Genomic DNA, 23577 nt, shown 5'->3' on the forward strand with positions numbered 1-23577 from the left:
ACAAGCAGGGCGAGAACCCCTTTTGGCCCCCATGCCCCCCAGGGCAATGCTTCTGCCCTTGCAAACCGCTCCTACCATGTCCCTACAGGGACCCTTCCCCAAATTCTTCCTCCTTCCCCCCGCCACGCACCCCCTGCGCCCTCCCCAGGACCCCCAGCCACTGCCAGCACCCCTCCCACCCCTCGCTCTTTTTTTTTTTTGTTTTCCCCCCCCCAAAAAAAAACCTCTCTTTTTTTAGCGGATCCCTAAACCCACCACCAAGTTTCCCCGGCAGCCCAGGGCCAAACGCGAGCGCCGTCCCGAGCAGCAGCAGAGGCGAACGACTCGCTGAGCAACTCCAGCCCCGGCGCATCCTAATTAATTGGGCTTTAACAGCCGCTATTTATTACCGCCAACAGCTGCGGGCACAGCGGTCCCTGCGGCGGCTTCCCCGGGCACCGCAGCCCCCGGACCCCTCCGGGACCCCCTCGAGACCCCTCCGGGACCCCTCCGGGACCCCCGGCGCTGCCCCCCGGGGGATGGGGGACACGAGGGGCGAGCCGCAGCCGAGCCCCGTGTCCCCCCCCCATCCCCAGGGCCTGATCCTGCCCCCTCCAGCCACGGAGCAGGTTGAAGGCTCCCGTACCCCAAGCATAAATGTCAACCCCGGGGAAGTGGGGGAATCAAATTTAAAAAAAAAAAAAAAAAAACAATTAGTTTTCGGGGAAGAGGGGGGGAAAAAGGGGAAGGGAGGGGAAATAAAATTAAAAAAAGCGGAGTTTTCGGGAGCCGCGCGGGGTTACCTCGGCACAGGAGCAGCAGCGGCGCCAGGAGCAGCGCGGGGCCCCGGGAGAGCATCCTCTTTGTTCCATGCCCAGCAGTGGGCATGGTGCTGCTGCTCTTCGGAGCGGGGCGGCTGGCGCCGGGGGGGGGGCCGGGGGTGTCGCGGCGGAGCCCGGAACCACTCCCCCCGCTGCTGCCCGCTCCCCTCGGCCGGGAGCCCCGCGGAGGGGCCGGGGCTGGAGATGGGGGGGGGGGGGGGGGTCCGGGGATGATGGGGGGGGGGGCCACGCGGGGACACCCCTCGCTCACGGCCGCCCCCGCAGCATCGCAGCCGCCGCCCCCCCCCCCCACCTCGATCCCGCTGCCCGGGGGGCGGGCGCGGGGCTGCGCGGCTCAGCCTGGAGGGGGGTGGCTTTTTAGGGAGGGGGAGGGAGGTTTTTGGGCGAGGGAAGGGTGGGTTTTAGGAGGGGGGGGCTCCGGTGAGGCCGCCCCGAGCCCCCCCCCCCAGAAGTTTCTCCCCGCTCTCCCCCCGGGGGGGGTGCCCGGCCCCGGGGCGCTGCAGCAGGCTCGGGGAGGGGGGGGCCGGCCGCCCTCCTCCCGGCTCGGAGCGGCGGCGGCGAGGTGCGGAGCGGTGCGGAGCGGAGCGGAGCGCAGGGAAGAGCGCGGCTCCCCCCTCGCGGCCGCGGCCGTCACTGCGCGGAGCCGCCGGGCTGGCGGCGGGGGGCGCGCAGGTGGGCGCGGGGGGGGCCGGGGGTGCTCGGGGGGGGGGGGGCAGCTGTGTGCGAGGGGCGTGCAAAAGGCCGTGCAAAGCACGTTGCAAAGGGGCGGGCAAAGGGGGTTGCAAAGAACTGTGCAAGGGGCTGTGCAAAGCACGTTGCAAAGGGGCGTGCAAAGCGCCGTGCAAAGGACGCTGCAAGGGGCGTGCAAAGGGGGTTGCAAAGAGCCGTGCAAAGGGGGGCGCGTGCAGGATTGCAAAGAAGTCTTGCACAGGGAGTTGAATGGTATGTTGTAAAGGGCTTTGCAAAGAGCTGTGCAAAGGGCCGTGCGAAGCATGTTGCAAAGGGGCGTGCAAAAGGTTTTGCAAATATCTGCGCAAAGAGCTGTGCAAAGCCTGTTGCAAAGGGGGTTGCAAAGAGCCATGCAAAGGGGCTTGCGCAGGGGGGTGCAAGTTCCAGCTGAATATGAGCGGGCACTTCTTTACTGTGAGGGAGGCAGAGCACTGGGACAGGTTGCCCAGAGTGGTTGTGCAGCCTCCTCTGGAGATGCTCAAAACCCGCCTGGGCGCCATCCTGCACACCGCGCTCTGGGTGATCCCGCTCGGCGGGCGGCTGGACTGGGTGATCTCCAGGGGTCCCTTCCAACCTCGGCCATGCTGCGAGGTGGCAAAGGGCATCCTAAAGGGCGTGCAGCAGGAGCAAAGGGGTGTGCAAGGGGCTGTGCGGGGCTGCAGCAGCAGGAGCTTTGCCCAGGCACTGCCCTGCAGCAGCACGGACACAGGTGTACTGCGCTCCCACACCCCAGCCCCGACTGCCCTGAGTGGCACTTGAAGCACAAAGCCAAACACTGCTCGTCTTCCCTAGACCTCTCCCCTTGAATCCAAAAATAAACCACTGCTGGAACCAGTGTTGCGGTGAAAAGTAAACCCAGCTCTTTAAGAGCTGGGAGTTGTTACTGTGATCGCAATAGAAACAGCTAGGTAAAAAGGAGGGAATAACTAAAAAAAAAAAACCATCCCCTTGGGTTCTTCCAGTTCTGCAAACATGTCTCCGAGTTTGATTTTTCCCCTCCCGCATAAACAAGCTTTTATGTAGTACTTGCTCTAATCTTGTTTGTCTCCATAACCACTCCTATGAATGTCATAAAAAATTTAAGTCTAATATTTTACTGCTCCACATGAATGGCAACGTGAACAAACGCTCACCTCCCGTGCAGGGAACCAAAGTGCTGCACCCTGCGCCCCTGGGCAGCCCCAGCTACGTCTGGAGGAACTGGGCCCCCATGGGTTAGGGGGGATGGGGCTAGAGCGAACACAAAGATTTGATTTCCTCAAATAGCGTAAAACCAATCTAACGACAAAAAAATTAGCTGTAATAATGAAGATTGCCTTGCTGTCTCCTCTCGGCACTGCTGGGCACTGCAGGGGTGCCTTTGCAGGTTTGTGTCACCGTGAAGGAAGTGTGCAAGGGGTGTGCAAAGGGTGTGTAAGGGATGTCCCAGAGCCAGCCACAGGGTTTCCCCACTGCTCCCTTGCACGCCTGGGATCAGGGCTGCCAGGCCTGTGGGGGCCGCCAGCACCCAGGCCTAGCTGCATTGCTGAGCACGTCTTAAATATGATTTTATAGCCTGCATTTGAAACAAAATCCGAAGTGAGAAATTTTGTGAACTGGGAAAGTGCTGACAAGGAGTGGATCCTGCTTACAGTGCCCAACAGCAGCCCAGAGCCTGCCGGGGCCATAATCTGGGGCTTGCACACGCGGGTCTCCAAATAACACTTTTCCCAAGGGAGGTTTTCTGTGAACTTACGCTGGTAGGATGTTGATGCCCTTTCTTTGGGCCGGATTTTGCCCAAAGAGGCAACCTGTGCTACGAAAGACTTGAGAGACTTTGCAGCATTACGGGAAGCTGTTGTTTGTCACATCACTCAGATGTCAGAAGAGGGAAGGTTTCAGGAGCGCCCCTAGGTAAGCAGTGAGGACGAGAATTTTAAAGATGTCTCGGCGTACGAGGAGGCAAAAACCCAGCCGGGAGATAAGGAGAGGCAAGGATCCAGGCCTTAACCTTGCAGGTCTGAACTGTGCCGCAGCAAGGGGAGCAAAATCACCACCAGGGCTGGAACAGCAGCATGGGGTAGGTGGGCATCGGGTGCTTGTCCCAGCTCTTCCTCCACCGTCACCCCATGACGGAGCCCTAAATGACATTTTGGAGCCCTGCGGGTGCAGCGCTGCTTTTCAAAGCTCCCCAGAGCTCCGCATCGCCGTGCTCCCCTGCAGCCGAGCTCGTCAGATCAGCATTTACAGCACAAGCCTGCCAGACCCGAAAACAGTTCGGTGAGTCAAAACAACAAGAGTGACACATTAAATTTGTCCTAAAGCTGCTGTTTGGGGGATGACTAAAGCAACTCGTGAATCCAGGTCAAACTCCGCAAACAGTTTTGGCTGGGGGAAAAAATGGTAACGTCTGAGTATTTTTGGCGCTTTCGAAGGGAAATGTTTTGGCTTTGGATGTTGAGCCCTGTTTGTAAATCAACTTTAGCTGTTTGAGTACAAGGGAGGATGTAAAGAGAGCAAAATACCGTCATCCCAGCTGGAGAAACCAGGACCCACAGCACACCTTGAAATTGCAGGGGCTGCATTCCCCAAGGTGTCAGTGCCTCTAAAACGTGAAAATCTGCCAGTGCACCTGGAAAAGGCACCAAGGGCAGGTCCCATCAGCTGGAGTATGGGCATCATGACCTGCAGTGAAACCATCACTCCCTGCACCTGCTCTGCAGACTTTTATGCTCTGTCTAGACCAGGCAAGCCAAGAAAGCATTGCAACCCCATTATTTAGGGCTGCTTTTAAGAAACCCTGGGCTCTCGACCACCTGCACCGCAGCCTTGCGATGCTGCATGGCCAGCACGGGGCAGTGGGGAGCACAGCTCCCTGTGGCGGAGCACCTGCGGGGGCTACAAGGTGATGAATTGCCCTAATTTCTGTTCCCTCTTCTACCTGTGTTTAATTAAATCAGCTTGAGACAGGGCTGAGCAGGAGATTGACTGATTTCTCTCTGTGTAATTGAAAACAACTGTGTGTGGCTGGGCGTAGTGCCGGGCAGAAATAAGGTGGCTGGCACTGTGAGCAGGTGGGGGCTCTGAGTGCAGGGAGAGACAGCGAGGGGCAAGACGAGAGTAAGCCCCTAAAAGCCAGGGTTTTGCTCGCCTGCTGCTGCTAGACAGGGACCCAGCTCGGCACAAAGCAGAGAAGCAGCCTGCAGCCCTCCCTTCCCATGCTCGCCCATCAAAAGGACCAAATTCCTGTTCAGGTGCTGCAAGCACAGGAGCTGGAGTTTCCGAGAGCCGGTGCCACCGCCGGGGTGGGAAGGAGGAGAAATGAAGCAAAACGAGTTAACCTCAGGTGACAGCCGCTGCTTCTCCCATCAGGAAGACATTTTGCAGGGCGCCAACACAGCTTCCCCAGAAGAGCAGCCCTGGCTCTTGGATTTGGGGCAGAAGGGGCAGTTTTGGGAAAGGACCGATCCGGTTCCTGTTTCTTGCAGCACACAGGTCGGATGGGGCTCGCTGCTGTCAGGGCACACGGGCGGCTGTGCAGTGCGTGCTGACATCGGCTTGCAGTGTGCTTCTTCAGGCGGTGCGCACTCTCCTGAGCACATGATCTCTTCCGTGAAAGCTGGCTTAATATCTTTAGGAAAACAACAGTAGCCCTAGGCCTCTTAGAAATTCATATCATAAAGCATCCTTTGATTATTCTTTCTTTATTTTTCCTAATTGCTGGTCATAAAACCCATTTTTAAGGAAATAATTGTATACAGAAGAATCAGTTGTGTGCCATAGAGATGCTGTTATTTGCATAATTACGAGGAGCCTGATTTTTATCTCTTAGCTTTGCCAAAATAAAGAGAAATGATCTTGTCCCATGTCATAGATGCATCATTTTCTGGTGTCCCTGAATCAATCAAAACACCCAGCCCCTTAATTCTGGTGAAACCAGGGTCTGAAGCGCGTTCATCTGATGGGTTTTATGTACCACTTGGGAGCATGGCCGGGTTTCAAATACAGTCTGGGCACACAGCTGGGCACTGAGTTTTCCCTGCTTCCCTGTCTGTCTGTCCTTTGCCACTGAAATTGCTGGGGAATCCCGGGTTTTCTTCCTGCTGCAAAGAACCGCAGACACTTGCCTCCTCTCGGAGCAGGGCCGCTCACTTGGGCTGGCTTCACAGCAGCCAGAGCAGCTGGGGGGGTTTAACGAGCACCTCGATCCCATCCAGCTGTTCTTTTTACACGGCTTCATCATTCCTAAGAATTAACTTTGCAACAAGAGCACGCCACGCCGTCACCCGCAATCCTCAGCGCCATCTGGACCAGCTTCTCCCTTGCCTGCTGGAGGCCACGGGGAGATGCTCGGAAGTGGAAGAAGAGGAGGCAGCTGCGGCTGGACGGGCTTCAACAGCGGCTGGATTTGCAGAGCGGCCTTTGCATCACTCCTGCAGTTGCCACGCGCGAAGCAAAGCAGCAACGCGTAAAAGCGAGGGGATGGGGCAGGACATGGCCACAGCTGGAGGAGCCACCCCAGGGCAGCCCCGAGCAGCTGGGGCTGGGGGTTACATGGAAAACAAAGCCAGTCCCCAACACCGAGTGTTTGCCAGAGGTCACCGCCAGGAAAGTTCTTGGTAGTCATCACGGCAAAACTGTTAAAAATTGGAGTCTTCACGCACCAGAAATAGATAGAAAACACACACAGACCCACCCAAATTTATTCTCTTCCATTCACCCATCCTCAGCAGCGCTAAAGAGCCACCCAAAGTCATCAGGGGGCCAGTTCAAAGGCTGCCTGGGGCACTGCAGCCTCGCCAGCCGCCTGCCTGCAGCTGGCATTTGTTTGTGTCCACATTTACACCGAGGAGTCTGCACCGAGAATATTTTTACCGTAAGCAGCCAGCCCACCCCTCACCTTGCAGCGTGGCTCAGGGGGGCTGCAAGCAGGAGCAACACAGAGCCCTAAGTAAAAGGCAGGGAGGTGGCCCCGCTGCTGGCACTGTGTCCCTACCCCAGGCCATCATCTGTATAAAAAAAAAAGGAATTTTTTTCTCAGCACAAGTGCCAGGCAGGCTGCATCTAGCACCTGGATCTTTAGAAATTCAGGTCTGCCTCTCTAATGAAAAGGAGAGTCTTTTGCCCCCAGGAGCACTACAGAAATTAATGGATATTACAGCTGTAACTACTTGAATCGAATGCAAAGCCATGTGTCACACGGCCCTTTTGCAATTTTAGCAGCTTATTACAGGCCTGTTTACATCTGTCCCTGCCTGATTTAAGCCCAGAAGGAATTAAGCTAATATAAAGCGAGCAAAGTGCATTAGGAGCAGGGATGCTCTGAATGCGACTTGCCCCAGTGCATGGGGCATCCCAATGCCTGATGGAGGGACAAAGCCCGGCAGGGACCGGGGGGCCCAAGGGGACGAACCCAGACACGTCCCAGCCCCAGCACCCATCCCCTCGAGCCCGGTAGCACCAGCACCGCACAGGCAGGGGATGTCGCACTGCGCAGTGAAGGTGCTGCGGAGGTGCCCCTACGCATTTCGGGGCACGGAGGAGGATTGAAAAGCACCCTCAGGCTTAATAAAAGCACGTTTCTGCAGGAGCCCCAGATGTAGGCGTTAACGTGCAGCTTAATGAACGCGCCGCACGTTGCCTTTGGTAGTAGCTGAAGGGCTGCAGCAGCTGCCTGCGGTGTGAAAGGCAGAGGTGTGAAGTTGCTCCCGCTCTGCGCTATCGGCATCTTCCAGCTCCCCCCGCTCAGCGAGCAGAGCAGATCGCTGACACCATCCGCACCCCGTCTGGCAAACACCGCTAATCAGAGATGGCGCTGAGCCACAGTGCCACGTCGGAGGGGCCGCGGAGCCAAAAGCCAGCGCACCGGCTGCGGTGTCCTCCAGGCAGAGCGAAGCATTCACCTCTCCCTTCCTACGTGCAGCAAGGCCCCGGGCACAAACGTTACGAGTTTGCATTTACACACCACCTGTAAACCATCTGGGGGGCAGTGACAGGTCTTGCAGGGAAGGGCTGATGGTTTTGAGCACGTCCCCAGCTCCCCACCAGCTCTGGAGCATGGCTCCACACTTGCAGCACGGCCGGGTTTTGTGAGTTACTTACAGGTAGTTGTAGTCTTCAGGCTGGTTTAAAATTTTATCGTGTTTTCATCGGTCAAACACAGGACGAAATCCCAGAGAAATCAAGGTGCGGGGCTGAGTCCTGTTAATGCCATGGCTTTGGTTTGCTCGGGAGCCGCGGTTGAGTTGCTCGTCGCTGTGGTTTAGTTGTGATGCGCGCGGCGGGCGGGTGGAATTGTTCACGCCAAATAATTCTTCCTGCCTCTGTGAGCTTCTGTGAGCGATCTCAGCAAATCCACCAGCCCTTACGAGACAAAAGCTTCCGCTAAGCAGCTACATAACAGGAGCGGGTCTGAGAGCTGTGTGGCAAAAGGCAAGGGAGGCAAACAAAGCTTTGGGTTACCCTAAAATCTCAGAACAAAAAACACACTGTGAAGGGCTGGACACCTCCAGACCCCTTCGCCCCAGCTGAGCAGCCCAAACACCTAATGTTGAGGCAGCTGCAGCGGGGCCAGACGGGCACTGCCACAGGTGACATGAGTTTAACCCAGACCCAGCTGCCCACCACAGCCTAGCAGCACATCCCAAGCCCCACGTATTTTTGCAGGGTGTCTTAAAACAAAGATTTTTTTGGAATTCAGAGGAGACAGAGACATGAGGCCAGAAGCAGCCTCCCTCCTGGCTACTCTAGCAGCATATTTAATTTTGCAGGATGAGGGCTTGGACAGGGTCTGCTGGCCCGGCCCAGCCGCAGGCGCTGCCACGCTCAGCCAGGGCAGCCCTGGTGCTCAGGCTGCGCCGATCCAGGCTCCCAAGCACAAAGCAATTGATTTTTGTTTCTACTTTAACAAATGAGCAGGGAAATTTCCACTGCTTAGATCAGGAGACGCTCTGAATATTTATAGTATTGTTCACCGATTGAAAAAAAGAAAAAGTGCCATAAATGCACATATTTGGTGACCCCATTTGAGTGGCTCATTACAATTAGATCAAGCTAATTGCCAGTCTTGTATTTCATTTGGCAACTTGTTAAGCTAATTGAACAAAATAAAACTAATGAACAATTATAATGAAGTTTATAATTAGACCATTGGAAAAACTCAGTGTGAGAATATTTAAGGCATAATGAATGTTCAGGAGGTATGGGGGAACGGGAGCTTTCAGCGACTGATGCCTCTCCTGCTGAAATGTTTCTTCCTAGGATTGGAAATTCTCGACGTGTCATCTGCTCCCAAATTATGCCAACGCAGCATATTATTAATTACATTAATGCCCTTAATGTGTGTACGTGGCATTTATAGTGATCCTAAATTCAGACATTAGCCTATTAGCAAAGCAGCTCAGACTTGGACATAGCTCTTCTCAACTCAGCCTTTGCGATACAAATCAAATCTCTGCTGAGACAGGTTTATAATGCTAGAAGTGCAAAACAGGCGTGTGGTACGGATGGAGGAGTTCATGAAATCCTGACAAGCTGATGTATCATTTCAATACAGAGCTGCATTTCCAGTTCAGGAGCCAGGGAGACAGAAATCAGGAATAACAGAAAGAGCAACGCTTTCTATGTGATTAAAGCTATTTTTTAAAAATAGAGTTATTTTCCTCACACTCATTTCATATATAGATTTGAATAAAGCCATTCCAGCTTCCTCTCACCCCCTACCGCTGAAGCAAAGAAAATTAAATACCATGGTAAGACACAGAGAGCGACCTTTCCGAGTTTCAATTTACAGGGTCAAGCAGGCACCCACCGAAACCCAATCGAATTGTCACATCAGACTCCACGCAGTTTAAAAAGTTCTTTTCTTCCAGTTTGTACATGAACATAATTATTTCATACATAACTCAGCAGGAACCAAGCCTCTGCATCAGAGAATAAAGGCAGAAACTCTTCAACTCGTGAGGAAATACATTCCACCTTTTCTCTTCGGTGTTTGGGCATTTCCAGGACTGCTCACGCTCTGAAGGCAGGAGCTGGTTTTCAGTACAAGCCTGCGGTGCTATGTGCTGTACACACAGGACAGGAGACAAATCACATCGTGGAGGCAGACCAAGGGGCGGGAGATGAGAGACTTGTCACCAGAGAGATGAAATGCTGCTGCATTGGTCACGCTCAGTGCCTGTAACAACTGTAATCCCAGCCCAGAGCCCCAGGGAATGCTGTCTTCCTCCCATTTACAGAGCTGCTTTGCTTTTCCAAAGGTCAAGGCAACAAACTAATTCAGAAAAAGTTTTCTTTCTGTGAGCTATGGAATCATCAGTTCCTCACTGCCCAACTTTAATTCCAGCTTCATTAGGAGAAAATCTCCATTCTTGCAGCAGTGTCTCAATATCTTTATGCCATCAGATCCAGCCGTCATCTTCTTGGTCTTGTTACCATTTTCACTAGGGAGCTGTAACATCCTGGACCTGGGGGGCTTTGTGGCTGTGCTTGCTGCTCACTGCATTTCATCGCCTGGCCATTGGGCTTTGCACTGTGTCTTTGCCCTGGCTGCGCAGACAGGGGGATTGCTGCCCGTGACCGCCGCCGTTGCTTTCCTTATGCCAGCACCTGGAAGCCCCGCGTTGCTCTGAGGCACCGGCTGCCTCACCGTGTGTCTGTGAGCACACCATGCAATGCGAGATGATAGAGGGAGGACACCCGTGTCACCAGCCCCCTTTAGAGCCAGGGCAGAGGTTGCTCTGTGGCACCCAGAGGACAGCGTGCTGGTTGGGGCAGGACAGCGATGCTTTGCCTTGGTCCCAGCAGTCGGGGGCCACCAGCCCAGCCCAGCCCTGGCCTCGCAGCATGGGGTGTAGTGTGCAGCAGCAGGGCTGAGCAGGAAGGGATCTGCCACCTTTGATCCCCCTGGGGGTTACATATGGGGATTGTACTCACCACAGTGACCCACGCAATGCCTGTTTTTTGCCCATTGTGTGGAATTAGAACAAATCTCTCTGTGTGCCTTCCTTGTTAGGCAAAGCGCCCAGACAAAAGCAACCGGGCTTTTTCTGCCCCTGCCCCAGTGGAGTTGGTAATCCAATTCTCACCACGGAGTTCAGTAACACCTTTCACCGACACATTTACTGGGGACAGAGGACAGCGGCCTGACATGGCCATCCCTCCCAGCCCGTTGACAGACACGAGGGCCCCGATGTGCTAAACGCTCCTGCACAGCCACACTCGTGGGTTTGTGTGGACCTGTGCAGGTCTGGGCTTGTCCCTCCCTAAGTTCCACCCCCTCTCCTACCACCACAGTTCAGGAAACAGGAGTAAACCCAAAAGCAAAGCGTGAAATAGGCCCCACCATTCCAGATAGCCAGGTCCATTTAAAACCTTGCTCGGCATTTGCATTATAAGAACAAATCCTGTACAAGAATCTCCCTCCATGCTTTATACTCTTGCATTAATTCATGAAGTGTCATGTATCTAGCATATTTTATTATACATGAGAACGAGGCAAATTAAAATTCTCAGTTGCATATCACAGTTGCATACTCAAGGCCACCTCCTCAGGCCCCGTCAAGGTGCAGAAGTCACACCTGTTTCAACTCAGCTCACCTTTAAACCAAGTTAGTTAAACTAGCACAAACTCTCACATAGTTTTCCTTAGGTAATTTATTTCAATTTAGCTTTAACCTCTTTGTACCTAATAGCAGCTGAAGAGAAATGCATCTGGTTTAAAGGAGAAGTGCTCTGCCACAGACGTTAATTACGGCTGAGCTCTCCGGGCCTAGCTGTGCTGCTGAAGCACCTGTGTGAGGCCTGGCCCCACTTCTCCACAACCAACTGCACCAGAAAAGCCTGACCAGTTTAAAAGTGACAGCAAAGGAAGGAAATACAACTCTGCATGTCAGTGAGCCCCTAAAAATCACATTTTCCTGGTCAAAAAGATGGGTTGCAGGCCCAGGCAGGGTTCATGAGAGGTGTAACAGCTTTGTGAACAGAGCATGACTTCTCTGGCTCCTCTACAAGAGCCTGAGATGAAACTCTGCTTTTTAGTGAGAGGAATGCAAATGAAGGGTCTTGACAGAAATTACACTATTTGATAGGACCCTAGAGCTCTCTGCCCCACTGAAATTCAGGTAAATTTATCTATTAAATGAGACTAGGTTTTGTGTACAGCTTCCAAAATGTATTTTTTGAAGTACCAAAGCCAAAACAAACAAGAATATCCTCAGAATGGGCATTCAGCTATAGGCTCTTGAACATCACAGCATCCAATGACTGCAGGGTGAGGAACAATGCTGTGACCTCCTCCTGCTTCAGCCTCACTTGCTCCTGCCCCAGACACACACAGCCTCATCTGTCTACTCAAAACTTCACAGCAGTGCCGAGTTCAGCTCTCCTTTTGTGCAGTTCTTCCTGCTCAGCTTATAGCTCATTCTCATGAAACAGAGCCATCCTTGAAAGGACGGTGTTCAAGCCGTTCTTTCCCATAATACCACATCCAGGGTCTAGGAGAACAATGTAATACAGTCAAACCCTGCTTCGAATGGCAACCAAACATACAACAAGAAAGTCTTCTTGAGAAAACTCGGGCTGTAGATCAATAGCCTAGACATGGTAGGCTCTCTTCGTAAAACTAAAATCAGAATACACTGAGGAATATACCCACCAGTGGGATTGTTACCCTACAATTAATTCTTCCCTTAAATCACTACAACACAAAAAAGGGAACAACTCTGAAAAAGGGAATTTCTTTGAGCAGAATCCTTGTTAGTGATGTGAACTTCTACATGTATTCTTCAATATGCTATTGTAAACTAATTAATTAACAATCCTGGAGATGTTTTTTCTAAGGGGCCTTGTCATTTTGGCTGGAATCTCAGGCTGAATGCTGATAAGCCTCTTGAACTTTGCAAAACCACTTGTCAAAAGTAGTAGGATGAGAATTCTTCAAGGTCTTCTAATTAAGAAGTACAAGGTCCAATTAAGCCCTTGCTAATGTGCTACATAACCTGGTTAAACAATGGCATGCCGAGTATTTCCCCACCCCCACCAACACTGTTTTATCCCTTGAATTCATCTCCAATCAGTTGTTCGGAAGAATTTCTCTGGCCATCAGAAGCAATGAGGAGAAATTGTGTGGACAGCTGCAGCCTGATACATTAATACTTTGGGACGTCTTATTGTTCTGCAACTGAAATTGTTCTGAGACACTCTTTGACTCACTAATAGCATTTCAGAGACTGTTTCCCCCTCCTCTGCTTACCAGATTCACTCCTACTTTGCACACAGATCATGTAGAGCAAGATGCTCAAACCGATGTTGATTATCTCATTATTTGAATCTAAAAAGGCCCCTAATTCCCAGCAAGGCAAATGTGTGCTCTCATCAGCTCCAAGCTGCCATACTGGACTATGGCCGTGCTTCACAGCAACTCGTCCCCTAATTTTATTTCTGGTAGAATACAATGTATGATATTTAGTTTCCTCTTTCTGCAAAAGATGCAGGAGAAAATTAAGTTGCATCTTCTTGATGTCTAAGACCTGCTTATTCAAGAGCTAAAAATATCCTCCTCATGAAGGGAGAAAGATGAACCAAGAATTTGGATTTATGATCTCAGCTCTGTAGGACACAAGATTCAGACAGACACACACCTCAGGAAATCAGTAACAAGCTAAAAGGTTTAAATGGGGAAATTGCTCAATGCAGAGCTGCTGACAAAGATCACCTGTGGAAAGACCAATGCCTTCGGATGCACTCAAGTGTCTCTGATCAGTCTCAAAGGTGCACAGAGGTTAAATGCTCAACATGACCCGCTAGAAGAAAGTGCAGAAACAAAAATGAATTCTAAATGCTTCCTCCAAATTAATGTCCAGTCCATGCTCTGCCCCAAGCACACGCAAACTGGGCAGTTTCAGACGCCAGCTGACAAGCACCTTTCCCTCTCCTGCATCGCACTCTGCCACCAGCCTTGCCCAAAGGTGTCCCACGTTCACAGAGCTCACCGTACCCGTGCCTTCTCCTCCCTCAGCAGCCTGTTTAGCACCCAGGATTCACACACTATCCAGGGAGACACTTAACAGTGCTATCTTGACGTTTGGCAACTTACCTACATGAAGACTAGGGCAGAGCCAGCACTTGCAGCCAGGGATGTGATGTGGGGATGAGCACTCCAAAAATACCTTCTGCAAAGGCTCACTGGGACACAGTCACCTGGACGCCTTCTCCCTGCCAGAGCATTCCCTACAGAAACAAGTTTTACTGATAAAACTCTACGGTTTTATCTCAAGAACAAACTTGCATGCATTAACTTAAATGCATTTTAAATATTATTTTAACACCCATTTACCCGTGTGACTGGCTGCTCTGCCTTGTAAATGATATCCTTTTAAATATGCATGCATTAAACTGAAAGACAATAATGGCCCCAGGGAAGTTGCATTCCATCAGGCAATTACCTGTATTTTTAAAATCACTGAATAAGTAATTCATGCAACCAATTTCCTTGCACATAACAATAAACAATTTTATCAGCTATATCCTGCTTGGGCTGTTGCATACCAGCATATTTCGGTTCTTTGAGAACCACTGCTAACCAGGGAAATTAATTGAAATCATAAGGTAGTGGGAGGGGAAAGTACCTGCTGTAAGAGGAGCTGACAAAAGCACATTTCTAAAAGGGAGGTGATAAAACTGTCTCTCCCTGTGACTCAAGGGCAAATGGGCTGATTCCATCACATAATTCTAGCAAGTTGCTCTCAAATTTGCAGGGGACTGAGTGAGAAAAGCACCTAGCCAGTAGTACCGCTGCTCTGAACTTGCTTGCTGTCGAGTATTTTTGTCAGAGGCTTACAGCACTCTCCAGAATGAGCTCTATTTGCGTGCCACACATGCCACTAAAATCTGCGTATGTAGCTTTTCAACCAAAAACACTGCAAACCCTGAGTTATAAATAGGAAACAAAAAAGAAAGGGGCTACACGTTACGGAGTAAAACTAGTTACACGCTGACAGCCCAAAGGCATCAAATCTTTCTGGATGGGAAGACCTGAGCAAAATCAACAGTCCATCAGCTCAGCAGCCTTCTGCAAGGGGTGCCCAGCTTGTGCCTTCGGAGCACCACAGAGCTATGGCACTCAACTTTCCTTATTAACCCTACAACATCGCGTGCTGCACTTCCATGACAGACCTTTGCAGCCAGGTGTCTGGATGCCACCAGTTTGCAAGGATCGTCTTGAAATTGCATTTGACCCCTATTACCCTTATGCCCAAGCTTTGGAAGGAATACAGTTTATAACTGGGGGTGGGAAGCAGAAGGAAAGATACGTTCCCTGCTCTTCCTTTGCAACCTGGTTAGCTTAGCCCCCCACTTTCGTGATATTTTAACAATCCCCAGCTGGATAGAGTACAACTGTGATCACAGCTCTGTGGCAGTATCCAAAGAAATAGGTCACTTGCGTTTATCTTTGCTTGTCATTAGTGTAAGGTTGTTGTTTGGAGGGCAGGCTATGGGATGGGAGGAGCTACGCTCAGACAGCCTGGACACTGGTGCCAGCTCTGCCACAGCCTCCCAAGAGCACATCACTTCCCAGCTTAATGTAAGCACTCTCACCCCTCCTTCTCCTTGGATTTCCACGAACTATTGGTGTCCAGTACTTCTGAAATTCAGATCCTTGAAACCAGGTGAGGCAGAGGTCATTTGTCTGCTCAGCACAGTCTGCAGCGCTTGTCAAGGGTTTATGGCTAGGAAGTCATTGTCAGCACACAGACCGATTTATAAATATGCTTTTTTTGTTAATATAGTACAAAGATTTTCCTGGACTGTTGTACATTTGAAGATCTTATCTGTTAAGAAAACTTTCTACAGTGTTTCTAAGTAGGATATAGGATTAAAAAACCCAACCCCTAGGCATTGTATATGTTCTTAACATATCTGTGCTTCTAAACTATCTTTAATTAATGAAATATCCCCAAATTACTTATTAATAAGGATCTGTGGGTTTTGTAAACTCCAGACATTTTGCATGAATTAAAGAACAATATAATGAAGTTTTAATGAATACAAAGTCACAGTTAATGTAAAATTTATATATAGCATGCCAGAGGGGAAAAATTTTAAAGTGCTTTTAATCATAGGTTATTGGCAGCTGGATAGCTCATTTTTTATACCTTTCTAATGGATGCTTGGTATTTTTATTATCGCATTTATCATGCCAGCATGGTATATTGTCCAACTTGGTACAGTTCAAAAAGTCAAATGGAAGCCAGCTCGTTTAAAGTCTCATTTGCTAATGAGGCATTTCTGCACCCCGCAGTGAATGCGGAACTGGTGTCCACAGTGACTGTGTTCTTTTGAGTGCCACAGACCATCTGAGAGGGGCAGTTGCACTCTTACTGAATTAGCAGCGATACTTGACATTCTGCAACAGCCGTCAGCTTACTGGAGCTAGCTAGCTGAGATCTATCACAGGGGGAGGAAACATACAATTAACTTTTACTAGTTGCAGCTAAACGTGAACACCACAAACTCCTTGATTTTGCCCTAAGCAGTGACTGAGTGTGCACCTTTCCACAGAGCTGTACCCGTTAGCAACATTAATGTATTGGAACCTACAACTTCTTACTGTACTGACCCAGGGCAGTGCTTCAGCACACTTTCTTCCTCTCCTGTTTACTTGTGACCTTTTAAATGAGCCAACCATGTGCACAGCTAGCACCAATGTTTTACTTCTCCTGGGCTCTGTATTAGAAAAAATAGGTTAAAAAAATTAGGATAAAACTTTCAGAGAACAACAATTTTGTAGTGGGGTGGGCTTGGCTTAAAACCATTAAAATCAACAACAAATTAAGCTAAAAATGGTTCCATGACAACCAGTCTAAAGAAAAAGAAAATTGAGACAACAACTGAGTGGAAGTGTAAACAAATATATATTATATTATAAAGAATCAATGTATTTTGATTAACTCTATAACTGTTGAATGCATTCAACACAATTGTAAGGACATCCATTATTTTAATGCATTAAATACTTAACCCACAAAATTCAAATAGTGCAGGAGAAAACTGAATGCCAGAGGTTCGGTACAACTACTGCAATCACATTTTCTTTATGAAAAAAACAAAACAATGCTTTAGTGCTTCCATTGTACTGTTTTAGTAATGTTCATTACAGTATTTTTCCCTTTATGAACTGGAAGGATACAGAGCTAGAAAACGTTTTAGTCTTTCACTTTCAATATGACATTTAGTAAAAAAGTTACAAAACCATCAGCTTTCAATAAATGAACACACTGGAATTCTTCAGCTAACATAACACTGGATTGTTGCTTTATAGCCAATAAAGAACCTCAAAACAAGAAAGCAGGATCTTGTCTTCAGCTACAATAACATTAAACCCAGAGTAATTACAGTAAATTCCATGGAAATAACCTGGAGTTACACCAGAAATAGAGGTGATTGCTCCCCCACCTTCTGAATCCCCAGAAGTCAATGAACTAAGAGCTTAAAACGAGAAGGTTACATCGCAAAATGAAGCGGCAATTACCTTCAGGAGTACCATGAGATATTTCAAGACTGAAATTATTCTGAGTCAAGTCGAATGGGTTTAGTGCATTATGATTTGGTTTTATAAAAACATTTAAATGCACACTACATATAGAATACTTCTGTGTTTCATAGTCAAGTAGTTAAAATCACCGTATATTCCTTGCAGGTAGCTCTGAAACACATGGACTGAAAAATAAAGATGCTAAAAATCCAGTTTAAAAAAAAGTGAACATCTTATGAAGGACATTCTATTATCAACTGTAACCTCTGCTACCAGTGCTCCCATTTGATGGGCTACTGATGTAAAACTAACCAGAAAAGACGTATTCATCATATATATAAAAATCAAAACAGGCAGGGTTCCTCCTTCCAGGCTGGAAAAAAACTCCAAGACATATGGCATATTTAACCAATATAAGGGAGCTAAACTTTACCCAAGCCTTTCATAATGCACTTAACGAAATATTTTATTCTTTTAAAACAACCATTGGTATTAAATAGAGCTTTTTCTTTACATACAGTATTGTTATATACAAAACAAACAGAACAAAGATAGATGAAAAAAAGAACACATGACTTCAGAAATTCTGAAGCTCAGGAATATTTTGGTAGAGGTCCAAAGTCTCTGGGTTTGAGAAAGCTCCCCGCTGCTCAACTTCTTTCCCCGCAATTATTTGCTTCACAGCTACTTCCACTTTCTTTCCATTTATCGTGTACTGAAAAACAAAACCAGCATTGCAAAATTACACTTTTCAGGTAGTAACTTTATGAAAAAATAAAAAGCCTCACCACCTACCCAAGAACTCAACCATGATTTAGCACAATGTCTTCCCTTTTCTGTTGTATTTGATGCATCAGAATCTTTTCTGCATCACTTGAAAAGTGAAATTTGAAGAATTTGAAGATAGGTGATTTTAATTTATTACTCCTATTTGGTAATACTGTGAGAACCTGATGAGGCTCCAATTTAAACCAACGGAACCAGATCAGAATTGTGGTATCAACATTAAAAATTTGTTGGTTTATGTTTTGACACATCTATTTTTCAAACAATTTTTAATTTTCTAAGGGTGAGCTCAAAGCCCAAACCCAGTGACTGTTCTTTAGGAGAAGAAAACCCATGACTTACCTTAAATGTACAGCCATTCTCCTTATAGGGTTAAATGAAACACTGAACTTAAAATTTAATTTTAGATGACCTTCTCTGCTTTTATTTGCATCAAGGTTTTAATACTACCTTCCTTTGGGCTAGTACCCCTGTAAAGTTTTGGGAAAAACTTTGAAAAGTTGACCTTCAAACACATCCTTAGCCTTGTCTATCTCCTCTGGGAATGAAAACCAAACTTGCTCTACTACTGAATCTGCTCCTGCTGATCAAGAAACCCAGGTTGGTCCAGGCCTCCAAAGCTGTTGAAACTCCTCCTCTCCAGGAATCACCATTTTTTATCATCGATCTTTCAGAGCGGATTAAACAATCCTTAATTCAATACATTCTTTCAGTGTTGCTCTTGATACTAAAACAAACATTTTCTCATTAAAACTACCAAAGTCATGTGTAATCCTACCCTCTTGAATCACCTTAAGCAATCAATCTTCCTCCTCGACAATAAGCAAGTGTTTGGTTTCTGAACGCTTGTGAAAGTTAAGTGGACTGGAAGGGAACTGTCCCCTTTAAAAAAGATTACAGACTGTTCAGCAAAACTAAATTGTTTAATCAAACAGGCAAGCATCTTGTAGATCATGATCAGAGCACTTATCTGGTCAGGACAGGACTAGAAAGATTTGCACAAAGAATTTGCAATGTTCTTCAGCATCTGGAGATGCCATTAAAAACCATGCTCTGCATTACTGAAGTGATTAGCAAATCAACAGAGCTATGTTATTTACTTCTACCAGTATACAGAGTCAGTATTCCGTCAGAATTAGGCTGTATTTCAGGTGGAGATTCAAATACATTTCTGTAAGTAGCAGAAAGTAGAAAGAGGTTTCCGTTCCAAGCAAAAACTTCAAAGAAAGACGGGAGACAGCTTTGATCACTTTACTACTGGCATATTTACCTGAAATGTAATTAACATTCACTTAATTTTAAATTCAGTCAAAGTGTGAACTAATTAATGATCTAAGCAGGCTCTCCTGAGGGACAGACCATCATAAACACCTCACTACCATCAACTTTATGCTGTACATTCTGGTGATTTATGCAGTTTACAAGTTCAACACTTCATGCAGAAGCTAAATTGCAGCCTGGAAAATCTAGCCTTCATGATTTAACGGGTGCAGGGGATTTTACATTCATGCTAAGACATTTTCTACCTAATACTATTGGACAGCAGTGGCCTGAAACAGAAGTAACTCAAGAGATCACATCCAAATGACCGTGCATTATATGGAGGCTGGCAGTCCTAAACCCTAGACCATTTCCACATAGAAACCTATACTGGCAGTAAATGAGTATCAGAATACCAGATGATTGGGCTGAAACCTCCAGCCTTTTCTCTGGACTCACTCAAGTCTGTGTGCAAACGGCCTTGAGACAAGTATTCTCCGTACCCCGATCCTGCAATGAGCTGTCCGTAGAGCTGTTGGGGAGGCTGTAGTATCAGAGAGGACTAGGAAAAAAGCCAGGCAACCCAAATAAGAGTTCACACTGCAAGGAAGAGTAGTGTAGAGTACTGCAGTTCACAACTCCAGAAGACTAAGCATGCAGTACATTTAGCTATAAGATTTTTTCCTCTCCCTTTTGTAAGCAGAAAGATTTTATTTTAGTTATTGCTACTGGTAAGACAGTGATAGAGATACATTTAAATGGCTAAACAGATGTAAAAGTGAAGTGGTTTACAAAATGATTTTATAAATTTGCTCAGTGCTCTCAGCTTTCATAAGAATGTTATTTCAGACAAGAAAACAGAAACAAAATAAGCTTATGGGTAGCCTGAAAAGCTGAAGTTAAATTACCTTCTTAATATTTTCCTTTAAAAGACTTTAAGTATATATTACTGAGAAAATGCAGCACATATATTTATAAACTGAGAATGGGCATTTTTAGGTATTGTTAAAAAAACAAAAACATGCTTAGCTGAAAAGGAGATGAAATGATGTTGCTAGGCAACATAGACAAACTATTTATAAAGCTCGAATACACTTTTGAGATGCTAAAATTTCCGTGCATGTGGGTTTGAAGAGCAATGACAACTGCTCCTTAATTACTATTCAAGGTGACAAAGAAAAAAAGTAGGCAGCATTTTTCATGACATACCGGAATGCCTTTGGTTTCTAGAATGAGGCTTGGAACATGCCTGGCAGAAAGCGCTACACGTATTGCATCTCGAAGTTTTTTCACCAGATCCTCGCTGAACGCATGGTTTAATGCCATCTTCAAGAAGAGTATCACTCTTTCCTCCCCATCTTTGTTGTACTGAGGGACGCAGAGGCTATCTGAAACCTCCTCAAAGGCTTCAACTGAAAAAAAAAGAAGAGTCCTTTTTAGCACATGCTTTTGTTATGTTCTGGATGCACATTTTCTCTAATTGCACCAAAAGAAATGCATCACCTGCCCTAGAGCTAAATAGGAAAAACAGACTTGCTGGATTGGTTGTTCTACAAGCCCTCCCTTCACCTACTTTGTAATTCTAACTCCTGCTCAGGTACAAAACCAGGCTTAAGGACCACATATATTTACGCACAGGACAACAGTAGTCTGCCAGAACTTCTGGAACTGACGATGACTTTTATGCCAAACTGTTTTCTTTGGCTTTTCTCACAATCCCCATTGCTGCTTAGATAGAAGACTAATGTGCCTGGTCACACACAAGAACAAGGAATGGCAACAGGTGCCCAAGGCCCAGACTAGTACCTGTGCACACCCAGTAACACCACCTTTCACAAGATAGACATTTGAAATAGGAAGCAGTGTGCGGCTTGAGAATCTCACGGGGACTGGATTTAAATCTTAAGAATTCAAACCAGTCCCTGCTAAAGCTGCTATTTATACTACAGAACCATCGAACCTGGGGAGGCAGACCCAGATGCCATTTGTACCGGGATAAACCTTGAGCCTTTGTGCCAGTTCCAGCCAGAGACTGCTCCCCAGTTTAAGCTCAGAAATGTTGAAATGGAACATGACCCGGGGCAGCTGCCACCAACACCCACACAGCTCTTCCACAGATGAGGGAGGCTGATCCTCCAAATCTCACACAACACTAGGAGGATGCTGCTCCCAGCAGAACACTGTTTACATTCAGAAGGCTGTGGCAGTGCAATTTAGCTTCCCCACCCTCCTTTTGCACATTTGGCTTCAACTGCAATCCTTCTGTCCTGGTTGCTGGAATCGTTCCTCAGTCAGTTATGGTAGCATACGCTCAACCACTTATTAGGAATGATAAAATAAATCAACGTCAAGAGCTTGTCTTAGGCAGAAAAAAAGAGAAAGGATAGCCTCAGTTTAGGTACTCTTATTAACTTGCATGAAATTATATCTGTAAGGCCTTGTTATATGAAAGGAACATCTTACAAAGAACATCTCAACAAGTCATTTTCAGTCCTACAGACATTTTAGGAAGGCAACCAATTTCAGGCCTACAAGACAGGCTCTTACAGTTAATGCTAATATGCTCTGTACCATCTTAAAAACAGCAGGCCTTATTACTTAATCTCTTCAAACACCTGTATAATGCATATATTTCAGATTTAAATCAACAAGGTCATAGATGAAAGATGTGGAAAGTTAATTTCATACCTATGTTATAGATTTCAGAACTTCCAAATCTTACTCCATTCGGATTTAATGTACCATCACTGAAAGTAACACACAAAACAAAGAAGCATTAAAATGTAATTAGAGTTTGATCAAAAGAAAAATTGATGCAATTAACCAAGTTTCTCTGAATTTCATGCAGGGAATATGCAGGCAGCCACCTCAGAAACAGAATTTTAAAAGAATTAAGTTCTGTGAAAAAGGCCTTTTGCTCATTAGAACAAAATTTCAGAGAACTCAGCATTATTCATTCACCTTTCCTCCTCCCTCTTCTTTCCAGCAGCCCAAATGAGGTTCAGTTATTTCTCATTTTAGCTTAGAAATACACATATCTACCACCAACAAGCAAACGGATCAAAAATCTTTCTAGTCTGCATTTTATTGCAATTGTGTGCCATTACTTTCCAGTATCTTATAGCTGGAACTTGCATTTCATATATAGCATCCTCACACCTTATATCTGTTGTGTAGGTCTGTTTGTGGCAATGCCAAAAAACTTCAATAGTCATTCAACTTTGTTTTGAACAGCAGCTTGTAAAGGCAAACAGAAAATTTAGCCACATTTGTGACCTTGAATTTTTCTATGATCTCTAAGACAAGCACAACTTCATACCTGATTTTTTGTAATAAAGCTGTGCTATAAAGCAAGTCAATAGCAAAGCCAAGAACAGAAAAACAGTTTTCCTGATTCTCTACCTTGAATGTGCTGCACTTTCAAAACCACCAAAAGCTGATCCATCGCTATAAATCATGGAAAACTAAACCAAGTCGAACATCATCTTCATTTGCTTATACACAATGTGGCAGCACTTAGAAATGGTTTCCCTTCCCTCTAATCCAGCTGCTTTGATTAATTCAAGGATTCAAATCTGTAACATGGAATTTAACAATCCAAATTCTAAACAGGCATGACGGACAATCATGTACATTATGCTCCAAGGTAAAGTTCCCAATTCTTAAAGCTTGTTTATTCAGAACACTTTCACCAAAATACTGTACCTGCGACCAAGCATCACAATTCCTCCTGTCTTGGGATTAATTTTGCAGTAATCCCCATGGGCCCAAACACCTATTTGAGAATGACAAAGGTTAAGCAGCTGGTTTCTCATCCTTCCACTCACAAAAGACATTTGTGTAACAACAGGCGTATCATCCATTTTTCTATCTGTTTTACAGCAAGAATCCTAACACATCATACATATTTTGAGAGCTACCCATGGCAAATGTAGCAGTACTTAACTGTGCAAACAATCCACATTGCATTTATTACAACAAGCTCGCTCACACAAGGGTAGCTCACACATTATGATCAAACCCTAGGTTATTTTATGATTGCTTGTTTGCAGGCTATCTAGCATCCTTGAGAAAACTGATGAAATTCTGCTCTGAACGCCACATTTTGAGGAAACAAAATCTTTCACAAAGGTAATGATACTCCCACCAGTCTTTCTTGACCCACTTCTTTCACAACGCACAATTCTGCGCAAGCAGCTCTCTGGGTTTGCACAATAGGTCTCAGCAGTTCACTAAGGAGCTTCTCTGTGCTTAATGCTCTTGATTATGTAAAATCAGATTTGGCTCTTCAGAGCTGGAATAACTTTTGTAATATTTTTAAGACTGAGACCACTACAATTGTCTGCCACAGAGGCAAATGCAAAACAATTTATTTTTTTTATTTTTTTTACAGAAAAACAAAGCCTTGATAACACACATGCATGTGCACATAACACCGTTTTCTATTGTACCTGTTACAACCTTGTT

General features: G+C 46.7%; 2 protein-coding genes across 4 annotated transcripts in view; both read right to left on the reverse strand.

The window, feature by feature from the left end:
- The window catches only part of LOC121079623 (transmembrane protein 132B-like), a 252359-nt gene extending 236081 nt beyond the window's left edge, over positions 1-16278 (reverse strand). The window contains exons 1-2 of one of the 3 annotated variants that reach the window (XM_040577156.1): positions 16150-16278; positions 13627-13760 (exon numbers count right to left, since the gene is read on the reverse strand). The gene's annotated coding sequence lies outside the window, so the exon portion shown is untranslated. Of the gene's footprint in view, positions 1-255; positions 334-782; positions 932-13626; positions 13761-16149 lie in introns of those variants that run through there. The other 2 variants (XM_040577160.1, XM_040577158.1) reach the window with 2 other exon arrangements.
- A 147-nt stretch (positions 16279-16425) lies between these two features.
- AACS (acetoacetyl-CoA synthetase) overlaps positions 16426-23577 on the reverse strand; it is a 41548-nt gene continuing 34396 nt past the window's right edge. The window contains exons 15-18 of the mRNA XM_040577165.1: positions 22816-22885; positions 21799-21857; positions 20320-20522; positions 16426-17779 (exon numbers count right to left, since the gene is read on the reverse strand). Coding sequence (XP_040433099.1) covers positions 17642-17779; positions 20320-20522; positions 21799-21857; positions 22816-22885 — 470 coding nt within the window. The 3' untranslated portion in view covers positions 16426-17641. The remainder of the gene's footprint in view (positions 17780-20319; positions 20523-21798; positions 21858-22815; positions 22886-23577) is intronic.

The sequence above is a fragment of the Cygnus olor genome, chromosome 17 (assembly GCF_009769625.2).
Source record: "Cygnus olor isolate bCygOlo1 chromosome 17, bCygOlo1.pri.v2, whole genome shotgun sequence".
NCBI classification, from domain to species: domain Eukaryota; kingdom Metazoa; phylum Chordata; class Aves; order Anseriformes; family Anatidae; genus Cygnus; species Cygnus olor.